The sequence below is a fragment of the Leptidea sinapis genome, chromosome 1 (genome assembly GCF_905404315.1).
Source record: "Leptidea sinapis chromosome 1, ilLepSina1.1, whole genome shotgun sequence".
Lineage (NCBI taxonomy): Eukaryota > Metazoa > Arthropoda > Insecta > Lepidoptera > Pieridae > Leptidea > Leptidea sinapis.
In genome coordinates, this window is record NC_066265.1 from 13,384,455 (window position 1) to 13,399,967 (window position 15,513).

The following is a 15,513-nucleotide window of genomic DNA, read 5'->3' on the forward strand; positions in this document are numbered from 1 at the left end:
AGGAAAAATAAATGACTTGAAAATTATTTTGCTGTTTTATTATTTTATTCAATAGTTGGTAGCATAATTTTAGTAGGTATAATAAAAACAAGCTACTTATGGCGGTACTTCTATCTTTCCCATTTCAGTTGAGTTAATTATGTCCCTATTACTAGTATAGACAAAGGTATATACTCTGTGCTTGAAAGTCGTGGTCCGTCTTTTGTTTGTTGATAAGTTGATGACAGGAGTTTGACAATTCACATTAATTAAATTTGTCATTTTTCTTATATCAAAACATCACCTGATTACGATTGAGTTGATCTCGTTCAAAATTTAGAAGTTTACAAGTATAAAAATAAAATAAAGCATTATCTTTAAAATAAATTTGGATCTCAACTCTCAATTAGTGATCACTTCAATTTATAAGTAATTAAGTAGTAGTTTTATCCAGTAGTGTGCCTTTATCGTAACTGACTTGTGCTATGAATTGTCTTGTGGTTTGTGATGTTTTTACTAATTGCAGATAAATATTTCTGAATCTCATCTACTAGAAGCTTTAAAACCTACACCCCGAATAATTCTAAGCAATTATTTCGAGTAATATGTATTTATGATCTTATTCAATTTAAAACAATGGAGGAAAACGCAATAGCTCCGCGACCTGGAGAGGCTGCCTTAAAAAATATGCAATTACTAAAGACAGAAAGTTCTGTGTTTAAAGTTCCAAAAGTACCTAAGAAAAAACAGCCTAAGAAAACACAGGTGTTAGAAGAAGAAGAATATGTGGAAGTATGTACTAAACATCATAATTAATAAAACAATTCTATGTCTATGCCGTCTATATTTCGAGTTAGATAAGTTTTTTTACGTTGAAAGTAATATTTGATTTAATATTTTATAAAATATAGTCTTAGTTATTTTTTCCCACATTAAAATCATTAACTTAATGAAAAATTAAACAAATATATTGTTTTAGGGGATTGCGAAAATAATCCAAAGAGATTTCTTTCCTGATCTTGAGAGATTGAATGCCCAAAATGAATTCTTAGAAGCGACAGAAAATAAAGATTATTCAAGATTGAGAGAGATTGCTAGAAAATACAGCGGTATCAGGCCATCAACAGAACCATGTAGGTTGAATGTTTTCTATATCCTTGGTGTATGAATTGATATCTCTTTATAGGAATGTTAAGTTAGTAAAGTAGTCTGATTAGAAATCATATGACCATTTACAAATGTCAGGGTTATGAAGTTGCTCATTTCAGCCTTATCTCTGTAGTATTAACTTAGGGTCCTGTATCCTGTAGATCAGTCAGATGGTCAGAGAGATCCACAGTGTTCCGTAGCGTCATTCTGGTCAATGTGGAGTTTTCTTGGCTTTTGATAAGTAATACCATTATCTGATAAGTGGATGCTATATTTTTCAAGACATTCTAGTGAATTGACTATCTACCTGCTTTGTTAGGAATTCTTTTGCATGCATATTTTTCATAGACCTTCTTAATTTCTTAACCTTCCAAAATTGGCAGTGCCCCAGAGCATTAGATTTTGCAGATACACTAAAACCAAGAGTGCCTATTACACTATTCCCTGACCAAGTTCTGACCCTTATTTTGTTTATAAGATGGTTTATTTTACATGGTCTTGTTTCAATAGCTTTCAGATACATTCACTCAAATTATCCTAATTATGAGCAATCTATTAATACATGTTGACAGAACATGCCAAAATCACGCCATTCTGAGTCAAACTGCTCTCGATGAGTTTCCCAGAACTGAAAGATTCACCAATTTTGACAATTTTTTTTGTGTTTCTTTGGGTCCATGGTTGTCTTAGATTTCTGATTGATAATTATCGGCAACTGAGATTGAGTTCAAGGAAGACTTCATATTATTTTTGACTGTAAATTTAACTTTATTTACATTTTTTGCATATAACCTAAAAACTTCAATCCATCCTTAGCTATTTCTATGTTTGCTGTTAATTAGGAACTTCAATATCAGCTGGGCTGCTAGTATAGTACTGTATATTATTACATTGTAACTTTTGCAGATAATTCACCCGCAACATTTGATACACCTGGAGTTGATAGGCCTCCTTCACCTTCTGATAAAGACCAAGTACCGGATGCAGCACAACCAGCTAGAGAAAAAACTAAAGATGTGACAGACCAGCAAACATTAGGTTTGTAATAAGTATTATTTCATTATTTATTTGTACTGCCACTGTTAATAACTAGTATTTTTAATCCTCAATATTTGTTAATCAAATGGTTAGTGACCCTGACTACTAAGCTGGAGGTCCCGGGCTGGAATCCCGGTAGCTGCAATCATTTATATGATGAATATGGATGTTTATTACCAAGTCATGGATGTTTATTTGTATTTATGTATAAGCATATTGTATTAAATATATATACTGTGTCTAGTTTGGGGCAAGATGATTTGAGTAAGAGTGTGACAATATTATTATTATTATTTTGTGTGTATTCATATTTTACATTAATTTATGTAATTTTTTTGTATCTTGGAATACATTATATTTTGACCAATATATCTATGGGTCTTTAGTGTAAACTCAGTGTAGAATGCATGGCACTCCAAACAAGTATTTCAGGGATTGCTTTTGTGTTGCCCAAGTAGTGTGGCTATCTTATTATCTATTCTATTCTTTATATTGTGGCTTTTGTGGAAAGGTCACCACAACTGAGTCAATGTCAGGTTGAGGGAGGCTACCAAGTAATGAGTAAAGGTATGTTGTTTAAGAGCATTCCAGTTCTAATGGTAATGATCAGTGTGTATATAATGCAATGGTTTTATAATTTTCTTTTAAATTCTGAAACAAATATACATGATGTTAGTAAATGTAGAAACAAAATAGGCACAGATATATTATGACGACCCCTATAGCCCAGTGGTTAGTGACTCTGCCTACTGAGCTAGAGGTCCCGGCTTCAAATTCTGGTAGGTGCAATATATTATGATGAATATGAATGTTTGTTTCCGAGTCATGTTTATTAGTATTTATTTATGTTGAAGTATGTTTATTGTATTAAATATATCATTGTCTTGTACCCATAGTACAGGCTATGCCTAGTTTGGCGCAAGATAATTTGTGTAAAAGTGTGTCTATATAAAAAAAATATAAATAAATATAATGTAATTATGATACATATTATATACTTATGTTGGTATTAAGACTGTTACTTAAAACTTTATCTTATTTTCCCTAATATATTTACATGAAAATATTTACAAATGGAGTAAAAATCAGGGAAAAGAGATACTTAAATGATGTAGGACTGGGAATTTCAGGAGGCTTAAAATTGTATTGGGAAGAATGTATTAAAGAGTTATAGACAACTAAAGAGTTTGGTCCACATTTCCCTCATCTAGGCCACAATCATACAGAAAGTGATCCCTAATCCTGAGTTTACAAGTAGTTCAGGGATTGCTTTTATGTTGCCCAAGTTCTATCTTATTATCAAATAATCTCACACCTGTCATTGAAATTGACTGTCAGCTGATGCTTGAAATTTTCTTCTGAATTTAAAAAGTTTAAACATGAATGCATTCGTTTTATGGTACGATAATTGTAGAAAAGTGAAAATGTAGATCAATATGTGTGCCAAAGAGAATATTTGACTATGAAAGTTACCAGATATAAAGGAATACCTCAGGGTTCTACTCTTGCTCCAGTACTGTATAATGTATTCACATCAGACCTAAATGTGTGTAGAAACATAGCGGAATGATATGTTAATGATATAGCATAGCTGGCTGTTGATAACAATCCCAATATTAATAGAGATATATATATATACTAGCTGACGGGCCAGACGTTGTTCTGTACATAATAAATACTGTTTTTTTATTAATTTGTCAATAATATATCATAACATCAAAAATTATTTCGTAAAATATGCTCCCTGTTGTTATAATGAAATTGTTTCACAGCGGAACTGTCAAACCGTTCGTCAGTAAATTCTCTCATAGAAAATATGTCCATACAAAACAAATATAAAAAAATTATGGGTCCCAAATCGAAATAAAAACTATCCTATCTCTCAAGTTGGACCAAACTGGAACATGAAGTAATCCCCGTTAAAATCCGTTCTTTAGTTTAGAAGTCCATCGCGGACAAACAACGTGTCACGTAATTTATATATATTAAGATATATATAGCCGGCATGGCTATATATAACTTGAAAATGATTTTTGTTTTCCGTTTTTTTTTAAATGTCGTTATTAGGCAGGTCCTGCCCTACACTTTCGACCCTATATAAAGAGCTCAGGTATGGTGGGAGTACTTCACAATGTGCAACCAACTCGTCCATGAGTAAAAAAAGGACTCCGTGTCACCTTACATAACAGTGAAGCACCAAAACGTGTAAATACATAGCCCCACGCACACACTAACACTAACACAAGCCGATCGGCCGCCATTATGAGATGTGCCATTGTCTGTGACAGATAAGTTTGCGTCGCAATAAAATATTTTAGAAATGCCCTCGTGCGTTGTGAAAAAGTGTAAGAGCAATACTATAAAAGTATTTGTGTTCATATATGATTATATAAGGCAGACAAAATTGTGTATCTGGTATCCCCTGTAACCGCACACACACTAGCATAAAGGTGCTTCACTTGCTAATATCACGGCGCGGAGTCCTTCTTTACTCGTCTGAGTGCAACCTTATGTTTTTCTGCTGCGCTCGAACAAATCCCAAAAACCTGGGCTCCCCTTCTAATAGTCCTTTGCGCGGCCCTAACTCACCCAGGATATATTTGGAATAACTTTTTAAACTCACTTATTGCAGATTCATTTCTCGCGAAGCATACAAGTGAAGATAACGCCAGCTATGATCGAGTGATAGCTCTTGAGAACAGAAAGAAAGCTAACAAGCTTGCGTCACAGTTCCAAGCGGAGATCACGGCGTGTCAGTTGGCGGACTCGGCCCTCGCGTTACCCTCCATTGAGGAACAAGCAGACCAGACGCAGAGGGCACTTGAGGTACGTGTACCAGAGCTGGTATAATCCCAGCGCTTTGACACTGACGCAGTTTTGTCATATTGCGTCAGTTTGCTTGATGCAGTCGTCAGTATGCAAATGGTGCTTTTGATTGGCGAGTTTTCATCGTGACGTCACGAACATGGCGGCATGTTTGCCCTGTGCTGCCCCGGGGCGTAAAAAGAATAGGGTAGTCCCAGGTCCAAGGGTGTCGTAAGAGGTGACTTCGCGCTCGGGCTGCCCCTCGTATTCTGGGGAGGGCACAGTACCGCGTATATCACAGGACAAACAGGGCAGCAACGCCGGTGCTAACGCGTTTATTCCGGCACTCTTATTCAAAAGGCGTAGTAGTCCCTGACTCATGGAAGTCAGCCCTTGTCCATCCGATCCCAAAAAAAGGAGACAGTTCGGATCCGGAAACTACAGGCCTATTGCTATTACCTCCCTACTCTCCAAAATCATGGAGAGCATAATTAACCGCCAGTTCTTGGTATACCTTGAGGGTCACCAGTTGATCAACGACCGGCAGTACGGCTTTCGCCATGGTCGGTCGACTGGCGATCTTCTGGTATACCTAACACATAGATGGGGGGCGGCTATTGAAAGCAAGGGGGAAGGCCTGGCAGTTGGTCTGGATATAGCGAAGGCCTTTGATCGTGTATGGCACAAGGCGCTCCTCGCAAAACTTCCATGATTTGGGCTTCCCGAGAGCTTATGCAAGTGGACCTCCAGCTTCCTCACTGGGCGCAGCATACAGGTCGTTGTCGACGGTTATTGCTCGAATCCCAAGCCCGTGAACGCTGGAGTGCCCCAAGGCTGTGTGCTATCTCCCACGCTGTTTCTTCTGCATATCAATGATATGTTGGACACCGCCAACATGCATTGCTATGCAGACGACAGCACTGGTGATGCCGTATACACGGGCCATGCAGGTCTCTCTAGGGAAAAAGTCGACCAGTGCCGGGAGAAACTTGTGTCTTCTATCGAGTCCTCTCTCGAGAAGGTCGCGGAATGGGGTAAGTTGAACCTTGTCCAATTTAACCCCCAGAAGACTCAAGTTTGCGCGTTTACCACTAAAAAAACCCCATTTGCCGTATCACCGCTCTTCGAGAACACTTCCCTTAAAGCCTCGCCTAGTATCGGAATACTGGGTCTCGAAATCTCGAGCAATTGCCAATTCCGTGGCCATCTGGAGGGCAAAGCTAAACTGGCTTCAAAGAAACTGGGCGTCATAAATAAAGCACGGCAATACTTCAAGCCGGCCCACATTCTAGCGCTCTACAAAGCGCAGGTCCGGCCTCACATGGAGTATTGCTGTCATCTCTGGTCTGGCGCACCCCAGTATAAGCTCGATCCATTTGACCGCGTGCAACGCAGAGCAGCTCGAATTGTCGGGGACCCAGTACTCTGTGAACGGCTGGATCACTTGGCGTTGCGTAGAGGCGTCGCTTCATTGTGTGTCTCTTACCGCATTTATCACGGGGAGTGTTCCGAAGAGCTGTTCAACCTGATTCCTGCCGCCGAATTTCACCTTCGCACGACACGCCACAAGTTACGATATCATCCCCACCATCTGGATGTGTGGCGGTCCTCCACAGTGCGGTTTTCAAGGAGCTTTCTTCCTCGTACTACGCAGCTGTGGAATGAGCTTCCTTGTGCGGTGTTTCCGGGACGATACGACATGGGTACCTTCAAGAAAAGCGCGTACACCTTCCTTAAAGGCCGGCAACGCTCTTGTGATTCCTCTGGTGTTGCAGGAGAGTGTGGGCGGCGGTGATCACTTAACACCAGGTGACCCGTACGCTCGTTTGTCCTCCTATTCCATAAAAAAAAATTTCCCCGTCTCACCGTGCGGGGGTTATTAACAGACATTTGAATTGAGTCAATGGCGGAACATTTGCTCAATTCAAATGGGAGGCTCATGCACAGTATGCCGGCTGTATTATGGGCAGCAGTATGGCGTAGCAAGATGTGATACGACACCAACCACCTGGATGTGTGGCGTTCCTCCTCATTGCGGTTCTCAGGGAATGTTTTGCCACTTGTAACCAAACTAGAGAATCAGCTTACCATAACAGTGGGTACCTTAAAAAAATCTTGTATACTTTTCCAAAAGGCGAGCAACGCTCCTGTGTTTCCCTTACTGTTGCAGGTGAATATGCGCGGCGGTGTTCACTTGACGTCAAGCGACACGCACGCTCGTCCCTTCCCCCCCTCTTTCTCTCAAAATTCCATCGCAAAACTTCAAAAAGAACCAATGGGAGGCTCCTTTGCACAGGAAGCCGGCTAGATTATGGGTACCACAACGGCACCTATTTCTGCCGTGAAGCAGTAATGTGTAAACATTACTGTGTTTCGGTCATAAGGGCGCCGTAGCTAGTGAAATTACTGGGCAAATGAGACTTAACATCTTATGTCTCAGGGTGACGAGCGCAATTGTGGTGTTGCTCACAATTTTTGGGTTTTTCAAGAATCCTGAGTGGCACTGCATTGTAATGGGTAGGGCGTATCAATTACCATCAGTTGAACGTCCTGCTCGTCTCGTCCCTTATTTTCATAAAAAAAAAGAATCCCGCTGAGTTTCTTGCGCCCGTTCTTCTCAGATCTGAGGCATACTTTTTCGAATGTGTGCTATTTTTCGACTTTCACTAAGTGATATTTGAATAAAAATATTTGAATTTGAAATATAATTAACTTCAGCTGGACACCTGGCGCTACCGTGCCAAGAACTATATAATGTACGTGCCTGATGGGGCGGAGTCCCAGGTACCCAGCGAAAAGCCCGAGTTGCAGTATCACAACACACGGCTCAGAGTGCAACCATTCGATTATGAGAAGAACAAGGAGGCTATCACTGCTATTGCCAAGTCACAGGTAACATATACCACCCACCATCAGGTGAGGCTTGATCTTCTCCACATTTTCTCATCAAAATAAATATAAAAATTGCGTGCGTACAAAGTACACTTGTCGGAAGTAAAACTTCTTTGCCAAACTAATTCTTAAATCTCGTTTATATTAATACTAATCTCTTCTCTAATCTAATGTTTTTTGTCTATATTCGAAATTATTAATGGTTTTTAATTAAAATTTAGAAAAGAGAACTTACAAAATATTTTTTTTTTATATTTGAAAAATACTATATTACGTTCTCAAATGACGAGTGGCAAATAAAAATGCCACATGTTATTTGTAAATATTAAAATATCCTAACCTTCAAACGAATTACAATAAAAAATTGTAAATTAACAATAAGATAACAAACAAAGATGATTTACAAATTTATCACAAAATGTTTATTAATAAATTTAACTATTTTATTTACACACTGTATACATACCTAGGTAACACTGAAAATGTTTTAAAAATGAAAAATGGCTTAATGTAGAAAGTTGCCAATACTTTTACTGTTTTTCGAAGTAGTCTCCCTTCCCCTCTACACATCGTCACATTCGTTGGAACCACTGAGAAAAGCAGTGGGCCCATTCTTTATTGGGGGTCTCTTCTATGGCATTTTCGTACGCTTTCACCGCATCTTCAGGGCTCGTAAAGCGAATACCTCGAGTTTTATCTTTAGTTCTTGGGAATAAATAAAAGTCGCAGGGCGCCAGGTCAGAACTGAATGGCGGATGACTCATTATCTCGACACCTGCCACAGTCAAATATTCAACAGTCCGTTTTGAGGAGTGCGCTGAAGCATTGTCGTGGTGAAGGAGGATCCTGCTTCGAGGGCGCTGCTGTCGAATTTTTTCCAAGACAACAGGCAAACAGCGATTGACATACCAGTTTGCAGTAACTTTCCTTCCATCTTCTAGCACAACTGTCGCGAAATGACCTTTCCGACCAAAGAATGTGGCAATCATCTTTTTTCCTTGACTTCTTCCTTTCTTAACCTTAGTTGGCCGATCCTCGACAGGAAACACCCACTGAGCTGATTGTCTTTTGGTTTCGGGTTCGTAGCAATATATACAGCTTATATCACCTGTGACGATGTCAAATACAGCATTTGAGTCACGGCCGTTGAACTTATCTAACATTTGGCGACACCAGTCCATGCGAAGGTGTTTCTGGTCGTCGGTTAAGGTATGCGGAATCCATCTTCCTGACGCCTAAATGTTCGTGAATTTTTTTTTTGTTATCTTCAGTAGTCGCTGTTAAAGAACGTCCCTCACGTGGATCATCATTGAGATTGCTACGTCCACGCTTAAACTCGTTAAATCGATTGTAAATAGTGGCACGAGATGGGGCTTCATTAAAAAATGCTAATCGCAGCCTATCATAGCTTTTTTATTGAGTAAGCCCACAACGAAAGTCATAATAAATCATTGACCGAAAATTTTCTCGCGTTAGGTTCATTTTCAAGTGTAACAAGAGTTTTAGATTTGCCGCCAATTCACAAAAACATATGACATAGGAATGTAATATACTACATCAGGTTACCAAAGAGTTCTAAAATTGAAATTCAAAAAAGTTTTCATTAGCAATGTTTCTAACTGGCCACTTCTAAATATTTTCAGTGTTACCCACGTACTAATGATAATGTAATTAAATAAAAAAGATCTGCGTTAACTGTAGTACGACATGATGTTATGCGACAGAATTGCCCTCTAAAACTCTAGTATTTAACTGCTAAACGAATGCATTAACCAATAGCGTGTATTTTTTCTCTATCTCCCTTTCTCTCTCGCTCTCTCCCTACTCTCGCTGCATGGCTATGTGCTTCATGTTACGTTAGCCCTTTCTCACTCGCTCTCAATCGGTTTCAATCGCTCTGTCCCTTTTTCGTGTCACTTTATTGCGTTTCATCCATATAAATAAAGAAGATTCACCTTAAAAAATTTAACAATATTTTTACAGAGTCTTGAATCCCTCAGTCGCGTATGTGAATAAGACAAAGCGAAATACATCAAATTTAAACACTGACTAAGAAAACCTGTCATATGAATCTTCATTCTTCACTAAATATGGTAATCATTAAATTTAAAACGTTTAAAGAACATCTTTTGCACTTTCACAATCAACTGTTAGTTAAAAATTGTAACATAACCTTATTTTTACTGAAACTAATCGCCTCTCAGATTGTCAAAACTTACAGAATTTTCAGCTGTCAAGTCTCATTCTATTAATTCACATCAATTTTTTCTCACCAATTTGTTATGTTTTTAAAGTGATAACCCTCGCTTCTGGGATTAATACACAAATAAAATTTGAAAACTAAATTTTTAGTAACGATGCGGGACTCGAATCCACGCCCTCTCGCGTTCGGTGCGCGTGTCCAACTGAGCCACAACCTGAGAGTTGAACAAAGCATACAAGATTTTATGACGATACGTCACTCGAACGGTAAGCTCAGTTGGGAGAGCACTCGCAGCGGTCGTGGGTTCGAGTCTCGCATCGTTCATAAAATTTATTTGTGAATTTTATCTCATTGCATTTGGGCCAAAATTATGATGTAATCGTTTCCGTCTCCTTTGTGTCTCAGGATGCATGTGTCAAGGGTAAAATTGGCGTGGACGGTGTGAGTATATCTGGGGAGAAGACGAACGCGGAGTACCTACTGGTAGCCACGCCCTCTCCGCGGCCAGGGGACGGTCCTGACCAGTCGCCGCTGATGACGTGGGGAGAGATCGAGGGCACACCCTTCCGACTGGATGGGGGTGATACTCCTTTACCTGCGTGAGTATTTTTAAATGCAAGACTACGCATTTCCGTTATAATTAGACGTAATTCCAGAAAAATGTTCCAAGTCACAATCATGTCAAAATTGAGTTAAGAACATAAAACTGGTCCGTGCACGGACTAGTAAAAAAATAAGGACTCCGTGTCACCTTACATAACAGTGTAGCACCAAAACAAGCCGATTAACGTGTAAATACATAGCCCCACGCACACACTTACACTACTACAGGCCGATAGGCGGCCATTACGAGAATTGCCATCGTCTGTGACAGATCAGTTTGCGTCTCAATAAAATATTTTAAAAATGCCATCGTGCGTTGTGAAAAAGTGTAAAAACGATACTATATAAGTATTTGTGGCCATATATGATTATTTAAGGGAGAAAAAATTGTGTAAGTAGTATTCCCCGTAACATAACGGTGCTTCACTTGCTAATATCACGCCGCGGAGTCCTTCTTTTTTTTTTTACTCGTCCGTAGTTAAATGACATCATGACTGAGTAGCCCAAACCCACATGTATGGAATACACTTATACTTATTAAACTTTTTTCTTTTAAACACGAATTCCTTTAAAAGTGATGTTTATGGCTTGGAACGTTTTACAGGAACTACGACCAATTATTTCTAGACATGTTAAGACTACTGCTCACCTCCGAAACTCACATATCCATACCGTCGACGCATAACATCTTAATGCATTTTTTGAATAAAACTAGACAACTTTTAAATAATCTTTATCAATAAATAGTGGCATTAAAATTTCTTAATGTCTGAAATTAGACAATTGTACGTCAAACAATGTGTAATTGTATTGTTTTAAGTATTTTTTTAAAGTAAAAATTTTTGGAAGTCCTAATAAAATATAAATAAATAAATAAAGTCTTCATGTCAGAAATTTCATACATATTTTTTTATTGAGTTGTGACTTATGTAACTAATATAATATCTCAAAACTATATTTATGCGTCAGCGGTTTCGATATTGTCAAAACTGATACAGCCTTTGGTAGTATTGTACTTCCGTTATTGAATGACTTAAGTATTGCTTGGCTCATACCTATCGCTCTAACGACAAATGAAAATGAAAACACTTCCCTTGTTATATTTGACGACCCCTATAGCCCAGTGGCTAGTGACCCTGCCTACTGAGCTAGAGGTCCCGGGTTCGAATCCCGGTAGCTGTAAACTTTTATATGATGAATATGAATGTTTGTTTCCGAGTCATGGATGTTTATAAGTATTTATGTATGTTAAAGTAAGTATATTATATTAAAAATATAATTGTCTTGTACCCATAGCCTAGTTTGGATCGAGATAATTTGTGTAAAAGTGTGTCAGTATTTCTTTCTTTTCTTCTCTTTCTTCGTGTTATCTTTTCCTATATTTCTACTCCCAACATTAATATGTTTTTTTTTTGTTTTTTTAGGGTCGGGGCTGGCGCAGCGTACCGCATGTTGGAGGGGAGTGCGAGGGAGAGGATCGCGCTACAACTGGCGGAGAGAGTTGCCAAGAGAAGAAGACCCACCACGCCCTTGCGGAGGTCCACTACACCACAAAGGTAAGCTTGATGTCATAGTATAGTGCTCGTGACCAATTCCAGCCGGTGTCAATGAACAGAAATAAAATAAGGTGTCACTGGCTGGAAGGTTACTGGGTGGGACGTTCTCAGATTGGATCCAGTGCAAGTGCTTTCATTGTTCAATGCAATATCAATGAAGTGGACTGTAGCTTTGATAATGCTAATGAAAATAAGGGAGGAGACGAGCAGGACGTTCAGCTGTTGGAAATTGATTCGCCCTGCCCATTACAATGCAGTGCCGCTCAGGATTCTTGAAATACCCAAAAATAACTGAGCAGCACTACAACTGCGCTTGTCACCTTGAGACATAAGATGTAAAGTCTCATTTGCTCAATAATTTCGAGACACATTAATGCTTACACATTACTGCTTCACGGAAGAAATAGGCGCCGTTGTGGTATCAATAATCTAGCCGGCTTCCTGTGCAAAGGAGCCACCCAATGGTAAACTCCAACTATTCCGCTTATGGTCTTGGAGACCGAACAAAATCACTAAAAAAACTGATAAGCATTTAAAAATGAAGTTAAACTGTGTCAAGTCAACAAATGCCATAAATCAAACAAGTTAATTTTGCGTGCAAGGCCATTATGCGGTAAATCTCTCGTGTGTACTATGATTGTCTAGGTTTTTGTTAATGTCGGTTTTATTACAGGCTAATGATATTCCTTAAATGGTGGTTTCGTAATATCGAATCATATAGACAGACAATGTCGGTAAACATAAAGTGGGCCACCTATACGTTCCGTCAATAGTTCAATTTTGATTGAGCCCATTGTTTAAAAAAATGGCAGTTGTAAAGACCCGATAGAAGTGATACATTGGAACTTTTAGTATTAAAATTTGAAATTTCATAATGTTTAGAAGTAATAAATTATCAATATCAATTTATTTGTAAAACTTGTTGTCAATTATATAATAATCAAACAAAAACACTATTTCAATAATACACATTAAACTTTTCACTTAATGTATTCAATTTCACTTATAAGATACACACAGCACTAATTTTGCACAATACGTCCGCTGTATAGCTACAGATATACTGCTTTAAGTATTTCGGTGACGCGAACTCAAGAGATTTCACCTATTGAAAAAGTATCTATCTACTTATATATATATTTATTTTTAAATTATTTATTTATCGCGTGCGCCAGTCATGAGCCTGTAAGTGGCGCGAACCCATAAAATTTTCCCCTTCCAAAAAGTGCCCCACGCGGCTAAAGAAAATTTTACTTCAATAATTATAATTATGTTGTATCTTTTGACGACCTGTATAGCCGAGTGGTTAGCGATCCTACCTAATAAGCTAGAGGTCCCGGGTTCGAATCCCGGTAGGTGCAAGCATGATGAATATGGATGTTTGTTTCCGCGTCATGGATGTTTAAATGTATTTATGTATGTTTATATGAAATTATCTAATATCTTTAAATGAGCAATTCTTGTATATATATATATATATATATATATATTCTGAATCTCGGAAACGGCTCCAACGATTTTAATAAAATTTAGTATAGAGGTAGTTTCGGGGGCGAGAAATCGATCTAGCTAGGTTTCAATTTAAAAAAATGTAGTTTTATCCGTGTTTTAATGAGAAACAGCTACAATAACATTAGAATACAAAGGTAAATTTCGCTACTAGATACAAGACTATAATAGATCATTGGGTGATCCGGAAAGCAGAAGACCCCGGTTCGAATCCAGATGTCCTATTAGTTTTTTTTTGTTCAAGTTTTGTACATTCTTAAAAATCCGAGCAAGGCTCGGTCGTCCGGATATTGTATGTTTAAGTAAGTATATTGTATTAAATATATCATTGTCTTGTAAGTGGTTACAAGCCTATATAGCCTGTGTGTGGACACAGGCTTTATGCTTAACTTGGGGCAAGATAATTTGTGTGAAAAGTGTGTCAATATTATTATTATTATTATTATCTTACAGCTTCAGAACAAATACGGAGCGGCTAGCGAGCATGTCACCAGCGGCGAGAAAGCTGGCGGCACAACATCTGCTGTCACCACGACTGAAATTGACACCCAATGACATGGGGATATCTCACCCCACGCCGAAGCAGGCAACACCCAGACTTACCCCGCGGCCGCCGCTAGTGGCAACACCGAAGACCGCAGACGCTGGCAACATTGCAGCAGAAAAGAATAATATCACAGATAATCTGCTACAGATCAGTGTTGCGAAACGGACGCGGCTTAAGGCACAGGATTTTTTTGTTTCATAGCAGTGAAATAAATATTTTGTACCTAAATGTTGTTTTATATCTGTATCTAATTACTTACAAAGTAAATTACTACAGACAAAGGTAAAATATAAAATAAAAACAAAAAAATGTGTGCTAGGACACATAGTAGAAAAGACACTCCAACGGACAAAGCTTAAAAACATTGCATTATATCAAAGATTCCCGTCAATATTTAAAAACAAATGTTTCGAAGAAGAATAAAAAAAAAATTATAGGCACTTTAAAAAAGGTTACTTTTTGAAAAAAATAACTATTTCTGATATTGAATATTTAGATGAAAATATTTTTTTAAAGTTCTGCTGTTCATTGCATTCATTCCTTACGAGGTGCATGTGATAATTTAGTACTTTATATTCTTTTAGTAAGTAAGTCGCGTGTAAAGCAATTTATAAATTAATATATAAATGGCTCAACATTTTTGTTATTGTTTGGATTAAACCATACTTTTTACGTCGTTTCAATGTGTCAGTGTGCTTCGTGAGATACTTTGCATGTTGGAGAGGTAATTAATAAAGACAATATCTTAATATATATAAATTACGTGACACGTTGTTTGTCCGCGATGGACTCCTAAACTAATGAACGGATTTTAATGGGGTTTACTTCAAAGAGTGCAGTTTAGTCCAACTTGAGAGATAGGATAGTTTTTATTTCGATTTGGGACCTATAATTATTTTTATTTTCAATATTTGTTTTGTATGGACATTCTTTCTATGAGAAAATTTATTGACGCACGGTTTGACAGTTCTGCTGTGAGACAATTTCATTACAACAACAGGGAGCATATTTTACGAAATAATTATTGATGTTATGAAATGTTATTGACTAGTATTTTATTTATTACGTCTGTCGAGTCAGCTAGTATTTATATAATATCAACTTTAATTATTTTAAACAGTCTTACCACAACTAATAAATTTATACAATTACGTAAACACTATTTCTCCATAGTATAATATTACCTACTTAGACAGTCATGTAAATAAATTGCTTCCTAACATGCAATCTAT

The 15,513-nt window shown here is 37.9% G+C and overlaps 1 protein-coding gene across 2 annotated transcripts; it reads left to right on the forward strand.

The window, feature by feature from the left end:
• Window positions 1-266: 266 nt before the first annotated feature.
• Window positions 267-14,509, forward strand: LOC126966921 (splicing factor ESS-2 homolog). 2 transcript variants are annotated; one of them, XM_050811224.1, is made up of 9 exons: window positions 267-408; window positions 506-771; window positions 959-1,112; window positions 2,035-2,166; window positions 4,799-4,992; window positions 7,690-7,863; window positions 10,472-10,665; window positions 12,094-12,225; window positions 14,188-14,509. In XM_050811224.1, exons 2-9 carry the CDS (start codon window positions 616-618, stop codon window positions 14,480-14,482), a joined length of 1,431 nt encoding a protein of 476 aa, XP_050667181.1. In that variant the 5' UTR covers window positions 267-408; window positions 506-615; the 3' UTR covers window positions 14,483-14,509. The 2 variants fall into 2 exon arrangements, with proteins under 2 accessions (XP_050667181.1, XP_050667171.1); XM_050811214.1 differs by having other exon boundaries at window positions 273-771.
• Window positions 14,510-15,513: the final 1,004 nt, after the last annotated feature.